The sequence below is a fragment of the Vulpes lagopus genome, chromosome 5 (genome assembly GCF_018345385.1).
Source record: "Vulpes lagopus strain Blue_001 chromosome 5, ASM1834538v1, whole genome shotgun sequence".
Lineage (NCBI taxonomy): Eukaryota > Metazoa > Chordata > Mammalia > Carnivora > Canidae > Vulpes > Vulpes lagopus.
The window spans coordinates 648,429-664,687 of NC_054828.1; the positions used below are offsets into that span (position 1 = coordinate 648,429).

The 16,259-nt window shown below is 46.2% G+C and overlaps 1 protein-coding gene across 13 annotated transcripts in view; it reads right to left on the reverse strand.

Moving 5' to 3' along the window:
- PPP6R2 (protein phosphatase 6 regulatory subunit 2) overlaps positions 1-16,259 on the reverse strand; it is an 82,063-nt gene that overhangs the window by 24,926 nt on the left and 40,878 nt on the right. For 9 of the 13 annotated variants that reach the window (XM_041756290.1, XM_041756291.1, XM_041756298.1 and 6 more), the window contains 2 exons: positions 15,379-15,621; positions 1,065-1,251 (listed from right to left, as the gene is read on the reverse strand). In XM_041756290.1, coding sequence (XP_041612224.1) covers positions 1,065-1,251; positions 15,379-15,605 — 414 coding nt within the window. In that variant the 5' untranslated portion in view covers positions 15,606-15,621. Of the gene's footprint in view, positions 1-1,064; positions 1,275-11,432; positions 11,564-12,376; positions 12,614-14,479; positions 14,647-15,378; positions 15,622-16,259 lie in introns of those variants that run through there. The other 4 variants (XM_041756297.1, XM_041756296.1, XM_041756299.1 and 1 more) reach the window with 4 other exon arrangements.

The following is a 16,259-nucleotide window of genomic DNA, read 5'->3' on the forward strand; positions in this document are numbered from 1 at the left end:
AATACTGGTCTGTTCCCTTACTGGGTATTTGATACTGAACAATTATGGTTAATATTTTTGGGGTGTAATAATCCAATTTGCTCAGCAAAGTCTTATTCCCTCCTAGGGTTACAATTAAAAGAATTTTTAGGGCAGCCCAGGTGGCTCAGCGCTAAGTTTAGCACTGCCTGCAGCCCAGGGCCTGGTCCTGGAGACCCAAGATTGAGTTCCACGTCGGGCTCCCTGCATGGAGCCTGCTTCTCCCTCTGCCTGTGTCTCTGCCTTTCTCTGTCTCTGTGTCTCCCATGAATAAACAAAATCTTTAAAAAAAATAAAATAAATAAAAGAACTTTTAAAAGTCCTGATATTTTAGAGATATTTACACTGTAATTTTTAGAAAAAAAAAATCACATGACATGTATTTGTTTTGAAATAATCCACTGGGGATGGTGGGAAGGGATAAAAGGTGAAAGTAACCAAGACTAGCTGCTGGGCCGGTGGCAGGCCTGGGGCAGCACTACACTACATGCCCTTTTTCTGTGTCTCCATACCAGTATGGGTGGCGCTGAAGCATGAGTACAGGCAGGAGCAGGAATGACCTCCAAGAAGACCATGCTCCAGCTAATGAAGCGATTTCACTATTTTTACAGAAGCTTAATGCTACAAATTTTCTTTTATTTTCTTTGAAACAATAAGTGTCCAAGACACACACATACCTGCCACCCCATCAGAGAGTCAGACCTTAGAAGGTGGACATCCTAAGAACCTGCCATGATGCAGCCCTATCCCTAGTCCTCATGCCTGTGACTGGTCGGGACAAGTCAAGCGAGCCTGGTTTGGAGTCCTGTACAGCCCTCAGGGATGGCAGGAAGAACTGCTTATTCCTAAGCAGCCAGCAGATATACCTTCAGGAAGTCACTTTCCAACTCACATGTCAGTAGCCTATGCTGAGTCCCATGGAACAGTCAGAAACCCCGTCCCCCTGGCCCTAATGGTATGGGTTGCACAGTGATTGCTGACAGCAAGCTGTACGAGCATCACCAGGCCAGCCACCCTAAACCACACTGGCCTGACAGAGTATTTACCTGTTCAGTTTTTCTTGCAATGAGATTGCCAATGGTCTTGCTGAAAAAACTGGCAAGCAGAGGATTGAGAGGCGGCTCATGGTCCAAGAAATCGTAAAGAAGGTTCAGCAAAGTCTCATCCCCTCCCAGTCTGTCGTTGATCTGCGGCACATCACATGTCAGCAGCTCGCAGGCTGTGTTTGGATACCTAAGAGGGCACAAGGCAAGCAACTGGAGGTGAAATTAGACTTCTTCAGCTCTCAGGAAGCTGCTCAGATGACCAGCCTCCCAAGAAGCAGGTCCACAGGTCAGACCAAAACACTCACAGACCTTGAACAGAGTGAAAACATGAATATCCTTGACCCACTACCATTTTTTACTACTACCAGCTCCATGTTTTTAACATAAATTTTTCTTGCTCCTCGTACCCTCCTCGTACACATTTTCTGACTCTATTGCGTTCTCTAAATAACCCTCCTCAGTCTTTTGGCTTCTCTCAAATCTCTGTCCACACACCACAGGTATTTTCCCTCCTGTGACCATACGGTTAGTGACACCAAGTCCATTACGTGCACCCTCCCTTCTCCATGCCCTTCCTGTCACTGTACACCAACAAGCACAGACCCAAGCTTGTCTCTAGGCTAAAGAAATGCCACATCAGCAGATTACGTATAATACAATACCAGTTATGAGGTGTTACACAGACTAATTATTATTAAGAAATACCAATATAAGAACAAAGGAGCAAGATGACAGAGGAGTAAGAGATCTTAGTTTCGTCTAGTCCTAGGAATTCAGCTAGATAGATATCAAGTCATTCTGAACACCTGCAAACTCACCTGGAGATTTAAGAAAAGAATTGCTACAACTCTACAAATAGAAAAGCAACGGGTTTCTGCAAGGTGGGGGGTGTGGAGAAGAGAATCCCAGACGATTACGGGAAGAGGAACTGGGGGGGTGGGGAGCCTCCGACCGCGGCACCAGAAGGCCCAGAGCAGTGGAGCACAAAATCTGAACTTTTCCAAGTCTGCTCCAGGGAGGGATGTCCCTGCCTGAAAGGTGCTCAGTCGGCCAAGGGGGTGAAACCCTGGGCGGGAGACAGCGTGGTGTCGGGACCACCACAGCCACAGGAGGCCGGGGCGCGAGGGCAGCCGAGTCCGGGCAGCGGACCGGGAAGCTGGCTGCGATCGGCGCGCCTGGACGGGCTCCGGGCTGGGGGCGGCCAGGAAGCACCAAGCACGGGTGGCACCACAGGCGACTCTCTCCGAGCAGGGGCCCAGGGGGCAGCAGGACAACGGCAAGACCCGTCACCTCCCTCCGAGGAGTGGCCTGGGTTCACACCACAACAGTCTGAAGGGTTTGGAGACTCAAAACGGGGCCGCGTGCCCGACACTGAGATGCTTGGGCCCAGGCTGGGTGAGCAGAGCGCGGACAGGGACCACCAGGGAGACCGATGTTCCCCGACGGCGCGGTCAGGAGCGGAGCCTTGGCCTGCCGGCTCTGGGGCTGGAGGTTGGAGGCCATCCCCTTTCACTCTCATCCTCTAGAGCTGCGTGGAAAGCCTTCAGGAAACAGAAGCCCCGTAGAGCAACCCCGAGCTGACTTAGCCTGGCCCCCTGGCAAGGGTGGTGCCATCCTGCCCCCCCTCCCGACACTTCAGAATACACGCCACAGCCCGTCCCCCAGAACACCAGCAAGAACACCCAGCCAAGCCCAAGGTTACAGGTCACCGAGAGCTTCAAACCTCCAGAGCTAGGGGAATAGTGTACACAATTCACAGGTTTTACCCCACTGTTCTTTAATCTTACAATTTTAAAGTTGTCTTTCCTTTTGTATCCAATTTCTTATTTTATCAACTCTTTTAAAAATATTTTTTAATTTTCATTTTTACAGTTACATACATTGTATTTAATTTTATTTTTGTGTATATATGTTGTTCCTTCTTTACAATTTTTGGATGCAGTTTCTCCTAACAAGTAGACCAAAATACACCCATAATCTAGTGCATATGGTATTTTGTTACTCTTCTTTTCTTGGGGGTGTGTGTGTGTGTTAAAATCTTTTTAAATTTTCATCTTTACAGTTACACTCCATCCATTTAATGTATTTCATTTTTGTGTATATATCTTTTTCTTTCTTTACAATTTTGGGATGTAGTTTGTTCTAACAAAATGAACAAAATACACTCAGGATACAGCGTATTGTTCTGTTCTGATCAACTATCTGTTCATATCCCTTCTTTTTCTTTTTTTTTTCTCTTTTAATTTTTATTTTTACAGTTACATGCTATCCTTTCATGATATTTAATTTTATTTTTGTACATATGTAAGCTGTTCTTTCTTTACAAATTTGGGATCCAGTTTTTTCTTTGTTTTTTTTTTTAATTTTACTTATTTGTGAGAGAAAGAGAGCAAGAGAGAGTACAAGCAGGGGGAGAGGCAAAGGGAGAAAGATAAGCAGATGCTCTGCTGAGCAGGGAGCCTGATGTGGGCTCAATCCCAGGACCCTGAGATCATGACCTAAGTCAAAGGTGGACGCCCAACTGACTGAGCCACCCAGGCATCCTGAAATCTAGTTTTCTTTTTTTTTTTTTTTTTTAAATTTTTATTTATTTATGATAGTCACAGAGAGAGAGAGAGAGGCAGAGACACAGGCGGAGGAAGAAGCAGGCTCCATGCACCGGGAGCCCGACGTGGGATTCGATCCCGGGTCTCCAGGATCGCGCCCTGGGCCAAAGGCAGGCGCCAAACCACTGTGCCACCCAGGGATCCCAAAATCTAGTTTTCTAACAAAAAAACTAAAGTACACACAGGATCCAGTGTATGGCCCTGGTCTGTACACCTGTCTGATCATATTATTTATTTTATTTTATTTTTCAGTTTCAGGACTCTTCTGATTTTTTTAGTGTATACTTCTCTGGGGTGCTTGTTCCCTTTTTAGTATTTTGTTCTCTTGTTCATCTACTCTTCTCTGGATAGAATGACAAGATGGAAAAATTCACCTCAAAAAATATAACAAGAGGCAGTACTGACTGTCAGGGAACGAATCAGTACAGATATAAGTAAGATATTGGAACTGGAATTCAGAATAATGATTATAAATATACTAGCTGGGATTGAAAGAAGTATACAAGACACTAGAGAATCCCTTTCTGGAGAATTAAAGAGTTAAGATCTAATCAAGTTAAAGTAAAAAAGGTTATTAACGAGATGCAATAAAAAATGCAGGATCCAACTGCTAGGATAAATGAGGCAGAAGAGAGAATCCATGATATGGAAGACAAAATAATGGAGAATAAACAAGCTTGGGAAAAGAGAGATAACTACTGGATCACAAGGGGAGAATTCGAGAGATAAGTGATATCGTAAAGCAAAACAATATTAGAATAATTGGGATCCCAGAAGAGGAAAGGGATGGGGAGAAGGTATTCTGGAGGAAATTACAGCTGAGGACTTCTCTAACCTGGGAAAGGAAACAGGCATCCAAGTCCAGGAGGCACAGAAAACCCACCTCAAAATCTATAAAAGTAGGTCAACACCCTGACTATAATAGTAACACCTGCAAATCTCGGGGACAAAGAGAAAATCCTGAAAGCAGCTCAAGACAAGAGGTCCAGAATCTACAAGGGTAGAAACATTAGATTGGCAGCAGACCTCTCCACAGAGACATGGCAGGCCAGAGAGGACTGGCATGATATATTCACAGTGCTAAATTAGAAAAATATGGAGCCAAGAATACTTTATCCAGCTAGGACGTCAAAACAGGAGAGATAAGAAGGTTCCAGGACAAACAGAAACTAAAAGAAGTTGTGATCACCAAACCAGCTCTACAAGAAATATTACAAGGGATCCTTTGAATGAAGAGAGTCCAAAAGTAACATAGACCAGAAAGGAACAGAGACAATCTACAAACACAGTAACTTTGTAGGTAATAAAATGGCACTAAATTTGTATCTTTCAATAGTTACTCCAAATGTAAATGGCCTAAATGTTCCAATCAAAAGACACAGCATATCAGATTGGATAAAAAACAAGACCCATGGATATACTGTCTGCAAGAGATTCGTTTTAGACCCCAAGACACCTCCAGATTGAAAATCAGGGGGTGAAAAACTATTTCTCACGTTAATGGACATCAAAAGAGAGCTGGGGTGGCAACCCTATATTAGACAAATTAGATTTCAAACTAAAGACTGTAGGAAGTGATGAGGAAGGACGTTACAACATAATTAAACAATCTACCCAACAAGAGGATCTAACAATTGTAAATAGTTATGCTCCTAACATGAGAGCAGCCAATTTTATCAGCCAATTAATAACAAAATTAAAGAAACACATTGATAATAATACAATAACACTAGGAGACTTTAATACCCCACTCACTGCAATGGACAGATCATCTAAGCAGAAGATCAGTGAGGAAACAAAGGCTTTGAACGACATACTGGACCAGTTGGACCTCACAGTTATATTCAGAACATTCCATCCTAAAGCAGCAGAATAGGCATTCTTCTCAAGTGCACATGGAATATTCTCCAGAATAGATCACACACCGGGTCACAAATCAGGTCTCAATCAATACCAAAAGACTGTGATCATTCCCTGCCTATTTCTGGACCACAATGCTTTGAAACTGGAACTCAATCACAAGAGGAAATTTGGAAAGAACTCAAATACATGGAGGCTAAAGAGCATCCTACTAAAGAATGAATGGGTGAACCAGGAAATTAAAGAATGATTTTAAAAATTCATGGAAACAAATGAAAATGAAAACACAACTTTTCAGGGAGCCCAGGTGGCTCAGCGGTTTAGCACTGCCTTCAGCCCAGGGCGTGATCCTGGAGACCTGGGATCAAGTCCCACATCGGGCTCCCTACATGGAGCCTGCTTCTCCCTCTGCTTGTGTCTCTGCCTTTCTCTCTGTGTGTGTCTCTCATGAATAAATAAAAATCTTAAAAAAAAAAAAAAAAAAGAAAAGAAAAGAAAACACAACTTTCCAAAATCTTTGGGATGCAGCAAAGGTAATCCTAGGAGGGAAGTAGATAACAGAAGGCTTTCTCAAGAAACAAGAACAGCAAAAAAAGCCTAAATCCAGAGGAGAATAAAATTAATAAAGATTAGAGAAGAAATTGATGAAAAGAAACCAAAAGAACAGGAGGACAGATCAATGAAACTATCAGCTGGTTCTTTGAAAAAATTAGTAAGATTGATAAACCCCTGGTCAGACTTACCGAAAAGAAAAGATAAAGGACCCAAATAAATAAAGTCAGGAATGAAAGAGGAGAAATCAGTGGGAAATACCAGAAAGGGAGACAGAACATGAAAGACTCCTAACTATGGGAAATGAACTAGGGGTGGTGAAAGGGGAGGTGGGCGGGGGGGTGGGGGTGACTGGGTGATTAGCACTGAGGTGGGCATTTGACGGGATGAGCACTGGGTGTTATTCTATATGTTGGCAAATTGAACACCAATCAAAAATAAATTTATAAAAAAAAAAAAAAAAAGAGGAATCACAACCAGCACCAAAGAAATACAATTTTAAGAACATATTATGAGCAACTATATGCCAACAAACCAGGCAATCTGGAACAAATGGATGCATTCCTAGAGATGTATAAACTACCAAGACTTAAACAGGAAGGCATAGAAAACCTGAACAGACCCATAACCAGCAAGGAAACTGAAGCTGTAATCAAAAATCTCCCAACAGAGTCCAAGGCCAGATGGCTTCCCAGGGGAATTCTACTGAACATTTAAAGAAGAATTAATACCTATTCTTCTGAAGCTGTTTCAAGAAATAGTAATGAAGGGAAAACTTCCAAATTCTTTCTATGAGGCCAGTATTACCTTGATCCTCAAACCAGACAAAAGAATTACAGACCAATATCCCTGATAAACAGGGATGCCAAAATTCTCACCAAAATACTAGCCAATACGATCCAACAGTACGTTAAAGGGATTATTCACCATGACCAAGTGAGATTTATTCCTGGGCTGCAAGGGTGGTTCAATATTAACAAATCAATTACATTACATTAATAAAAGAAAGGACAAGAACCATGTGATCCTCTCAAGAGATGCAAAAAAAAAAAAAAATGCATTTATAGCATCCTTTCTTGATTAAAACTCCTCACAGAGTAGGGCTAGAGGAAACATACCTCAACATCATAAAAGCCATATATGAAAAGCCTATAGCAAGTGTGGGCTTTTCCCCTAAGGTCAGGAACACAACTGGGATGTCCACTCTCACTGCTGCTCAACACCGTACCATAAGTCTTAGTCTCAGCAATCAAACAACAAAAAGAAATAAAAGGCATCTGAATCGCAAAGAAGAATCAAACTCTCACTCTTCACAGATGACATCACAAACTATGAGAAAAACCCAAAGAATTCATTCCAACATTGCTAGAACTTGTATAGGAATTAAGCAAAATGACAGGATATAAAATCAATGCACAGAAATCAGCTGCATTTCTATACACTAACAATGAGACAGAAGAGAGAGAAATTAAGGAGCCAGTATCCTTTACAACTGCACCCAAAACTGTAAGATACCTAGGAACAAACCTAACCAGAGAGGCAAAAGATCTATACTCAGAAAATCATAGGACACTCATGAAAGAAACTGAGGAAGACACAATGAAATGGAAAAATGTTCCATACTCATGCACTGGAAGAACAGTATTAAAATGTCTATGCTACCCAGAGCAATCAATACATTCAATACAACCCCTACCAAAATACCACTGATGTTTTTCACAGAGCTGGGAAAAATAATCCTAAAATTATATAGAACCAGAGAAGACCCTGAGTAGCTAAAGGAATGTTGAAAAAGAAAACGAGAACTGGTGGCATCACAATTCTGAGTTTTAAGCTCTATTACAAAGCTGTAATCATCAAGATAGCACAGTACTGGCACAAAAACAGACACACAGATCCATGCAACAGAACAGAGAACCCAGAAATGGACCCTCATCTCCATAGAGGGTCCAGAAATGGACTCCTCAACTCCAAAGATCAACTAATCTTTGACAAAGCAGGAAAGAATATCCAATCAAAAAAGGGCAGTGTCTTCAATGAATGGTGTGGGGAAAATTGGACAGCCACGTGCAGAAGAATGAAACTGGACCATTTCCTCACACCATACACAAAAATAGACTCAACATGGATGAAAGACCTAAATGTGAGACAGGAATCCATCAAAATCCTAGAGAATACAAGCAGCAACCTCTGTGGCCTCGGCCACTGCAACTTTTTACTCCAAAGGCAAGGGAAACAAAGGCAAAAATGAACTACCGGGACTTCTTCAAGATTAAAAAGCTTTTGCACAGCAAAGCAAAGAGTCAACAAAACTAAAAGATAACCTAAGGATTGGGAGATATTTGCAAACTGACATATCAGATAAAGGGCTAGTATCCAAAACCCATAAAGAATTTATCAAACTCAACACCTAAAGAACAATACAATCAAGACATGGAAAAAAAAAAAAAAAGACATGGGCAGAAGACACGAACAGACATTTCTCCAAAGAAGATAAACATATGGCCAAGAGACACATGAAAAAATGCTCCATATCACTTGGCATCAGAGAAATACAAATCAAAACCACAATGAGATACCACCTCACACCAGGAGAATGGCTAAAATTAACAAGTCAGGAAATGACAGATGTTGATGAGGATGCAGAGAAAGGGGAGTCCTCTTGTACTATTGGTGGGAATGCAAGCTGGTGCGACCACTCTGGAAAACAGTGTGGAGGGTCTTCAAAAGGTTCAAAGAGACTTACCCTACTACCCAGCAATTGCACTACTGGGTGTTTACCCCATGGATACAAATGTATCTTTGACTGACTGAAAGGGACACCTGCACCCCAATGTTCATAGCAGTAATGTCCACAAGAGTCAAACTGTGTGGAAAGAACCCAGATGTCCACTGACAGATGAATGGATAAAGAAGATGTGGTGTATATATACAGTGACTACTCAGCCATCAAGAAAAATGAAATCTTACCACTTACAATGACATGGATGGAACTATAGGATATTACACTGAGCAAAACAGGTCAATCCAAGAAAGATAATTATCATGTGATCTCACTTGTATGTGGTATTTACGAAACGAAACAGGATCATAGGGGAAGAGAGGAAAAAATAAGACAAAATCAGAGAGGAAAGCAAACCACAGAAACTTTTTTTAAATTTTATTTATTTGACACAGAGAGAGTGAGCACAAGCACAGGGAGCGGCAGGCAGAGGGAAGGGAAGAAGCAGACTCTCTGCTGAGCAGAGACTCCCATGAGTGGCTCAATCCCATAACCCTGAGATCACGACCCTTTGAGCCAAGGGCAGACGCTTAACTGAGCCACCCAGGCGTCCCCATAAGAAACTCTTAATCAAAGGAAACAAACTGAGTGCTGCTGGATGGGAGGGGGTGAAGGGACAGGGTAACTGGGTGATGGACATTAAGGAGGGCACATGATGTAAGGAGCATATTATATAAAACTGATGAGTCACTGACCTCTACCTCTGAAACTAATAAAAAAGAAAAAAAAAAAGAAATACCAATATACATAAATGATGTACTATTCATTTGATAAAAATGGTCAGATACAAAATCATCTTCATCCCATCACATGTAACCCCATGACATTACTCTGTTCCCTGCCTTACCATCTGATAGACACAGGGTCACTGCCATTGCCCCTGGGACTCGCACATATACCCAACAACCTGCTGCAACCAGGACAGAGCCCACATCAGCAAGGCCATTAACAATACCTGGTGCCGGAGTGCCAGGGTGGCTCTGTCAGCCAAGCATCCGACTCTTGGTTTCAACCTAGGTCATGATCTTGGGGTCACAGGATCAAGTCCTGCATTGGGCTCTGCACTCAGCAGGGAGTCTGCTGGAGATTCTCTCCCTCTTCCGCTCCCTCTTCCCCTCCCCCTGCTCCCTCTTGCTCTCTAAGATAAATAAGTAAGTCTTAAAAACAGTAACAACAGCAATGCCTGGTGCTGCATCCAGGTCCATTTGGGAATGTAAGTGAGGGTGACCAGGGCCAGAGCAGACAGGAAGGTGGTGGGATTGCCCCAGTAGGGCTGACTCCCCTAGAGCACACCTGGTCCTACACAGGACAAGCTATGCAGCTTCAGGCACATTCCTTAACCTCTCTGTGTCTGGGCTTTCTCATCTGAACATGGAGGTGCAAGTGCCCAGCCTCCCTACAAGGCTGTGCATAAAACAGAGCAGGGCCCAGCACACAGTAAGCCCTGGGTCAAGTTTAGCCACTATGACCCTCCTGCTCCTGGCAGCCACCGGCACAGGCCCTAACACAGGCCTACACCAAGATGGTCACTGTGGACGGTCTACAGAGACCTGGGTTTGAGAGACTCTAGAGAAAACAGCAGAACATGGCAGCCCACTGAATGTGGAAGGGGGAAGAAACCAAGAAATCTAGGTCTGGCTACAGGACAGGTGTTTCTCATCAGCTCAGAGCCGAGAAAGCACCTTCTAGGGCTTAAAGAAACAGTGCTAGGTGGGGAGGCTGGGTGTGAGGGACCTGGTGCATTCACAAAGACGTGGCCCAGTTAAATATGCAGGCCCAGGCCAGGAGAGGGGGCAATGAGAGGAGTAGCCAGTGCCCACTTCATGGGACGGTTACAAGGATCAAATGAGTCATCTCAGCACCATGGATGGTGAAACCAGCATGGCGGAAAACGTGCACTAGCCAGGGGCAGGCGGTCAGGGAAGGCCTGCTCAGTGTACGGCAGGAGGGCCAGGTCAGCGACCCTGAAGGCACAGCAAGGCCCTACACCACACAGGTAGGGAAGTGTGCACCAGACTCCAAACAACAAGGGAAGACGTATGGATGGTAGAAAAGAATCAAGACCCAGAGAAAAGTACAGACTATTCCTTCAGAAAACGCTTCCAGAGCACATGAAAAGGTGCCAGTCTGGTTTCCACACACAAGCAAACATGCACGATGAGCTCTAAGGCACTGACCCTCAGTAGAGGGACTGAGGTTTTCTTTATTGGTATTTTATAATTATTCTTCAAAAAATAGGCACTGCTTTAGTAGGTTCTAAAATTTACACAAGGAACAGGAATTCCAGTTAAACAGGGCAGATCAAACTTCCGGGCTTGTTACCATTCCCTCTCAAACTCCTACTCAAATGATGCAAAGGAAAGAAGACAAGAAAAGAGAAATGGAAATGACTCCTAGCAAGGCCCAGAGCGCTGGTGTGGCCACAGAGGGAGCACCAACTGGAAAGCACCCTAGAGAGGCCTGGACACAGAGGCAGTGGCTTCCAGGAGGGGCGGAAGGCCTGGTTCAGGAGCGCAGTGGGCTTCCTATCCCCCGAATTTCAAGTACATGGGACTCAGAAGTTATAACCTGGAAAACTGGAAAAGGTAGAGGAGAGGAGCTCTTAACTCAGGGACGTCGGGCACAGCTGAGAGACTGATGGGACGCTGTCCAGAAACAGGGGGCCGGGTAAAAACACATGGGTGCCTGCAGCCCCTCTTCCTGACTCAGGGTCCTCATCGCACAGCCAGGAGCAGGGAGGATTATTTTCTGGAGACACTGTAGGACAGAAAGAAATGTCAACCAGTCATCAACTAACCAAATGGCTAGCTATCTGTCGCCCATGCGGAAGTACAGTGAGCAAGTCCCCCTTAGGCCCCAAACTCCACACAGACCTTGGTGCCTCTCTTTTGGAAGGAACATAAGGGCTGACCAAATAACCATCAGAAGACAAGGCATGCAGAGCAATGACAGAGAGTATGGAGCACAGAAGGAAAGTACCAGAAACACTGTCCCAACACAGAGTGGCCACGCGCAAGACATGCAGGTCCAGGGTTAAAATATCTGACAAGAAAGATCTCTTCAGTTAAATGATAAAAAGTTTAAAAATCAATAAAAGGAGAGGAAGAGAGCATGTGAAGAAGCCTCTCAGATGCAGAACAAAAAGGCAAAGACAGAGCAGAAAGAAGAGGAGGAGAACATGAAGTGAGGCGGCTTACACATGACTACAAGTGTCAGGAAGAGGCTACCAGAATGGAGAAGATTGTTAGAGAAGCTCTATAGAAGTTTCCCTGTGTGGAAAGCCATGAATGCATGTGCCGAAAGGGCCCGGGGGTACGTACCCAACCAATGCCAAGAAGCCCGGACATGCGTCTCTGTGGCACGAATATGGAAATACTGCTTGCAGCGGAGCCCTCACTCTGAAACCCCCCGGGGACTCCCTGTCCTGCCCCCGGGGGGCCCTCACATTATGGGGGGGACTCCAGGACGATGGGACCAGAAAAGGGCCGAGCACCCCCTGGACGAGACAGAACCTGGGGGTCCTGTTACAACCCGCATGTCGGCAGCAAGGCCAGGACGACGAGCCAACCATGGAGTCTTCTGAAGCACAGAGACTGGTGTCCATGCAGAGTCCATGCCAGACGGCGTTTCCAACAAGCGTGAAAGGAGACCGATGCACTGTAGACACCCCCTCACACGGTCCTCCTCAGGAAGCTACTAGAGACTAGACTCCCCACAGGAAGGAAGCCCAAGGCGATGACGATGAGGTCCTGGGACATGGAAGGAAGGTGGGCCCAGGGTTATCAGGGTGAGGATAGAGGGAACCCCTCTGCCCCCCGGACACCTCCCTCTGTGCCAAGACTCACTGCCCACGCCCCCGGGTGGTCACCAGGGCGACTGGGCTCAGCCCTCCTTCCTGCTCTGACCTGTGGCACCACAGGACAGAAAGGACACTGATCCTGCCCCAGCCCTATCTTCTGCTGGGGAGCACTTGTAACTCTGCGACCTGGATCACGGAAGCCCATGGCCAGAGCTATAAACCACACTCTCCCACGGCACTTTTCAAGTAACTGCAGTGCTGTCTTGGGGTCTGTCTGCTGACTCTTTCATCTTCTTCCTCCAATGGCTAAGAACTCAGCAGGCAAACTGGACAGGGACCTCCAGAGAAAGACCAGGGCTGCAGCACAGAGCCCTCACTGTCTGGATCAGCCTCTGGCTGTAAGTAGGACCTCAAACTACCCAGGGGCAGCTTCTCTGAAACAGGCATGGTTCGAGTGCATCCTCCACCTTTGGGAAGAGTCGCCCCATCACCTAGCCTGCAGTCATGCTGCCTGAAGCAACTAGTTAGACTGCTCAGAGCCCTCTCCTCAAAGGCATGAAGGCCAGGCCAGCAAGGTGGGCAGTAGCCCCGAGTGGAGCAGCACAGGGGGTGGTTCCGGTAAATCAAGTCCATACTCACTCACTCACTCACTCACTCACGTAGTCCGCTGTGGCTTTTACACCAGCACAGCAGAGTTGAGGAACCACCACACATCTACTGGCCTGCAAAGCCTGTAGGATTTCCTGCCTGACCTTTCAGAGACAGTGTGCTGACTCCTGGTCTACATACCTGCTGTATCCTCCCCATCTTTAAAGATTTTCTTTATTTATGTATTTATTTATTTGAGAGATAGCACAAGCAGGGGAAGAGCAGAGAGCCCAATGCAGGGCTCGATCCAAGGACCCTGGGGATCATGACCTGAGCCGAAGGTAGATGCTCAACCAACTGAGCGCCCCTTAAAAATAATCTTGACTCTACTTCTTTCTTGTCTACCTCATCTATCCATCTATCCTATTCCTTTTCTCAAAAAGGAATCTTTGATTTACCTTTAATTAAAATCAAATTAATTTTTTAAATTAACATTTTTAATTTGTGATATGCATGCATGCAGTTCAATGGGGCTCATGAAGAGGGGCAGCCTCTTGCCTCCTGTGTCCTTGCTCAGCCCATGTTCATCCTCAGCTCTGTGGTTACCTTCATGTTTCTAAGTAAATACAGATGTACTTCTTCATTTGTCACTGTCCCATGTGACAGACCAACCTCCTACGATGGGAGATGAAGACAGAGCTCTCCTGTCATCCGGCCCTCACCCTCACTCTGTAAAATCTCACACTTCTTAGTCAAACCTAGGGCCTATGCTTACCTCGTGTGAACATGAAGACACCGTCCACAGCGGAGCTGAGCGGTTCGCTCCGCTTACATCTACTTACTTATGTGAGTCCCTCCGAGGTGAAGTTCTTTCACTGCTGGGTTTGCTTGGCCTCGTGTTCATCCACTACTACTTTATCCCAAACTGTCTGACAATGAACACGAACCTCTCCTGGCTCTGAAGCCACTCTGGGATCCCCTCTGCCCAGATCCAGAACTCCTCCCACCCCAGCTCCCTGTCTTGTCACCAATGCTTTCTATGTAGGGAGACGACATAAGTTATCACCAAACAGGACACATTTGGAGTGAGAGGGTAAAAGGGATGAGGGCCATCCACAGTGATGCTGAGACAAGGGGCAGTGATCAGGCATGTCCAGTGCACAATGGATTCTATCTGACCTTTCACCATGGCCCTAACCCACAGGCTCCTCCACCACCAAGCTCCTACCTCCATCTAAGGCTCTCTTCTGGCAGCATCAACACGGCTCCCCGGAGAGAGGTCGTGAGCGACCCCCGTAAATGGGTGTCCCTAAATCAATTGTCCCCTGCCACAGGCACTTCTCATCGCCCTCTCTGGCTTTCTTTTCCTTCTAAGACAAAGGTCAACGAAGGCTTCTGTAAAGATGTAGAGTAAATATTTTAGACAGTCTATGTTGTAACTCTGCCCTTGTAATCACCGAAGGCTGAGTGTGGCTGCCTTCCAACAAGACTTATTCGTGGGCAAGTGAAATGTGAATCGGATATTAATTTCGTGGGTAACAAAGCATTACTCCTTTGATTTTTTACAATCATTTAAAAACATGAAACTATTCTTAGCCTGCAGGCCACACAAAGATAGGACTTGACCTGTGGGCCATCGTCAGCCCTGTTCTAAGACTTGACCACCGCAGTCTGGCACTCGATGGACACAGGAGCACCTAAGGGCTGCCCTGTGTGCCCCTGTTCCTGTGTCACTGGTCCCAGGCGCCGCTGTCCCCCTCGTTCACAATCTGTCCTCATCCCAAGTCCCAGCCACATCACCACTTCCCTTCTGTCACGTCCTAACATCCTAGCCAATTGATGAATGGAACATTTCAGGAAAAACTGTGAGAATGGTCAGTACCACTGATGACATGGCCTGTTTCCTCTGATCCCAAGACCCCACAGTGAGGCAGTTCCCATGGCCAAGAGGTCAGATGCTGCCCATCTCTCCTGATAGGCCACGTCCCCAGGCTGGGGCCTGCTTCCCGCTGGGGTGCAGCGGGAATTCCTGCCAGAAGCCCTGGCTCTAGCCGTCCTCAAGCAGCACCCAGCACCTCCCTGCAGCCCTGCCCAGCTCTGGGCCCCGGTCACAGCCTCAGTACATACTTGAAGCGGACCTTCTCGTCCATGTCCAGGGGCGGGTCCTGTGTAATGAGGCTCACCAGCTCCTCCATACACTGTTGCCTGCAGAGGAAGCCCAGCAGTTTCTGGTTCTGAGCCTTGCACTCCTGCAGGATATCATCTTCATCCATCAACTCTCGCAGTGTCACATCCTCCCTGTCCAGCAGCTTGTCAACGTGGGACGTGGTATTCAAGTCAAACTTCCAGAACATGATGACGGCCACGAAGCTGCAAGCAAAGATATGAGGGGTCACTTCTCCCACCATCAGCAAGTCTACACCAAAGTCCAGGAAGTCCATCCCCAGCCCATGCCGGTGCTGGAGACTGTTCTCCCGAGGAACGGTCTCGACAGATCTCTCCAGGTCTGGCTCTAAAACTCGCAGGGACTTCCCAGCTCCTCCGCAGTGCAGCACCTGTGCCTTCTCTCAGTTCCCTCTGCCTGACCCACCTTGCCTGCTCTCCTTTCCCATCATGCTGGACCCACCTCCAGGGTTCTCACTGGATCCCTGGCTCCCATGTCTTCCACATGTCAGTACTGGGGATGCATCTCCACCCCGAGCAATGTAACAACTCTACAACACTCCCTCTCAGGGTCTAACCCCATCTGAGTGAACACGAGGCATCTCTCCCCCAGTGTCTCTGATTTGCACATTCTCTATGGAGTGTGTCTGACATCTTAAGAAACCTCTCTGGCCGGGGACAGACTGTCCCTCCCAGAATTAGCCAATCCTTATAAACAGCTAAGGGCCCAGGCGGAGCACTGCTATGACCTGCAAACTAATCTATCCAAAGCAGCTCCTCTCTGGGCCCACACATCCCAGGAAACAATCTTCCTCTGCCTTTAATCATCCCAGGGCCACCCCTAC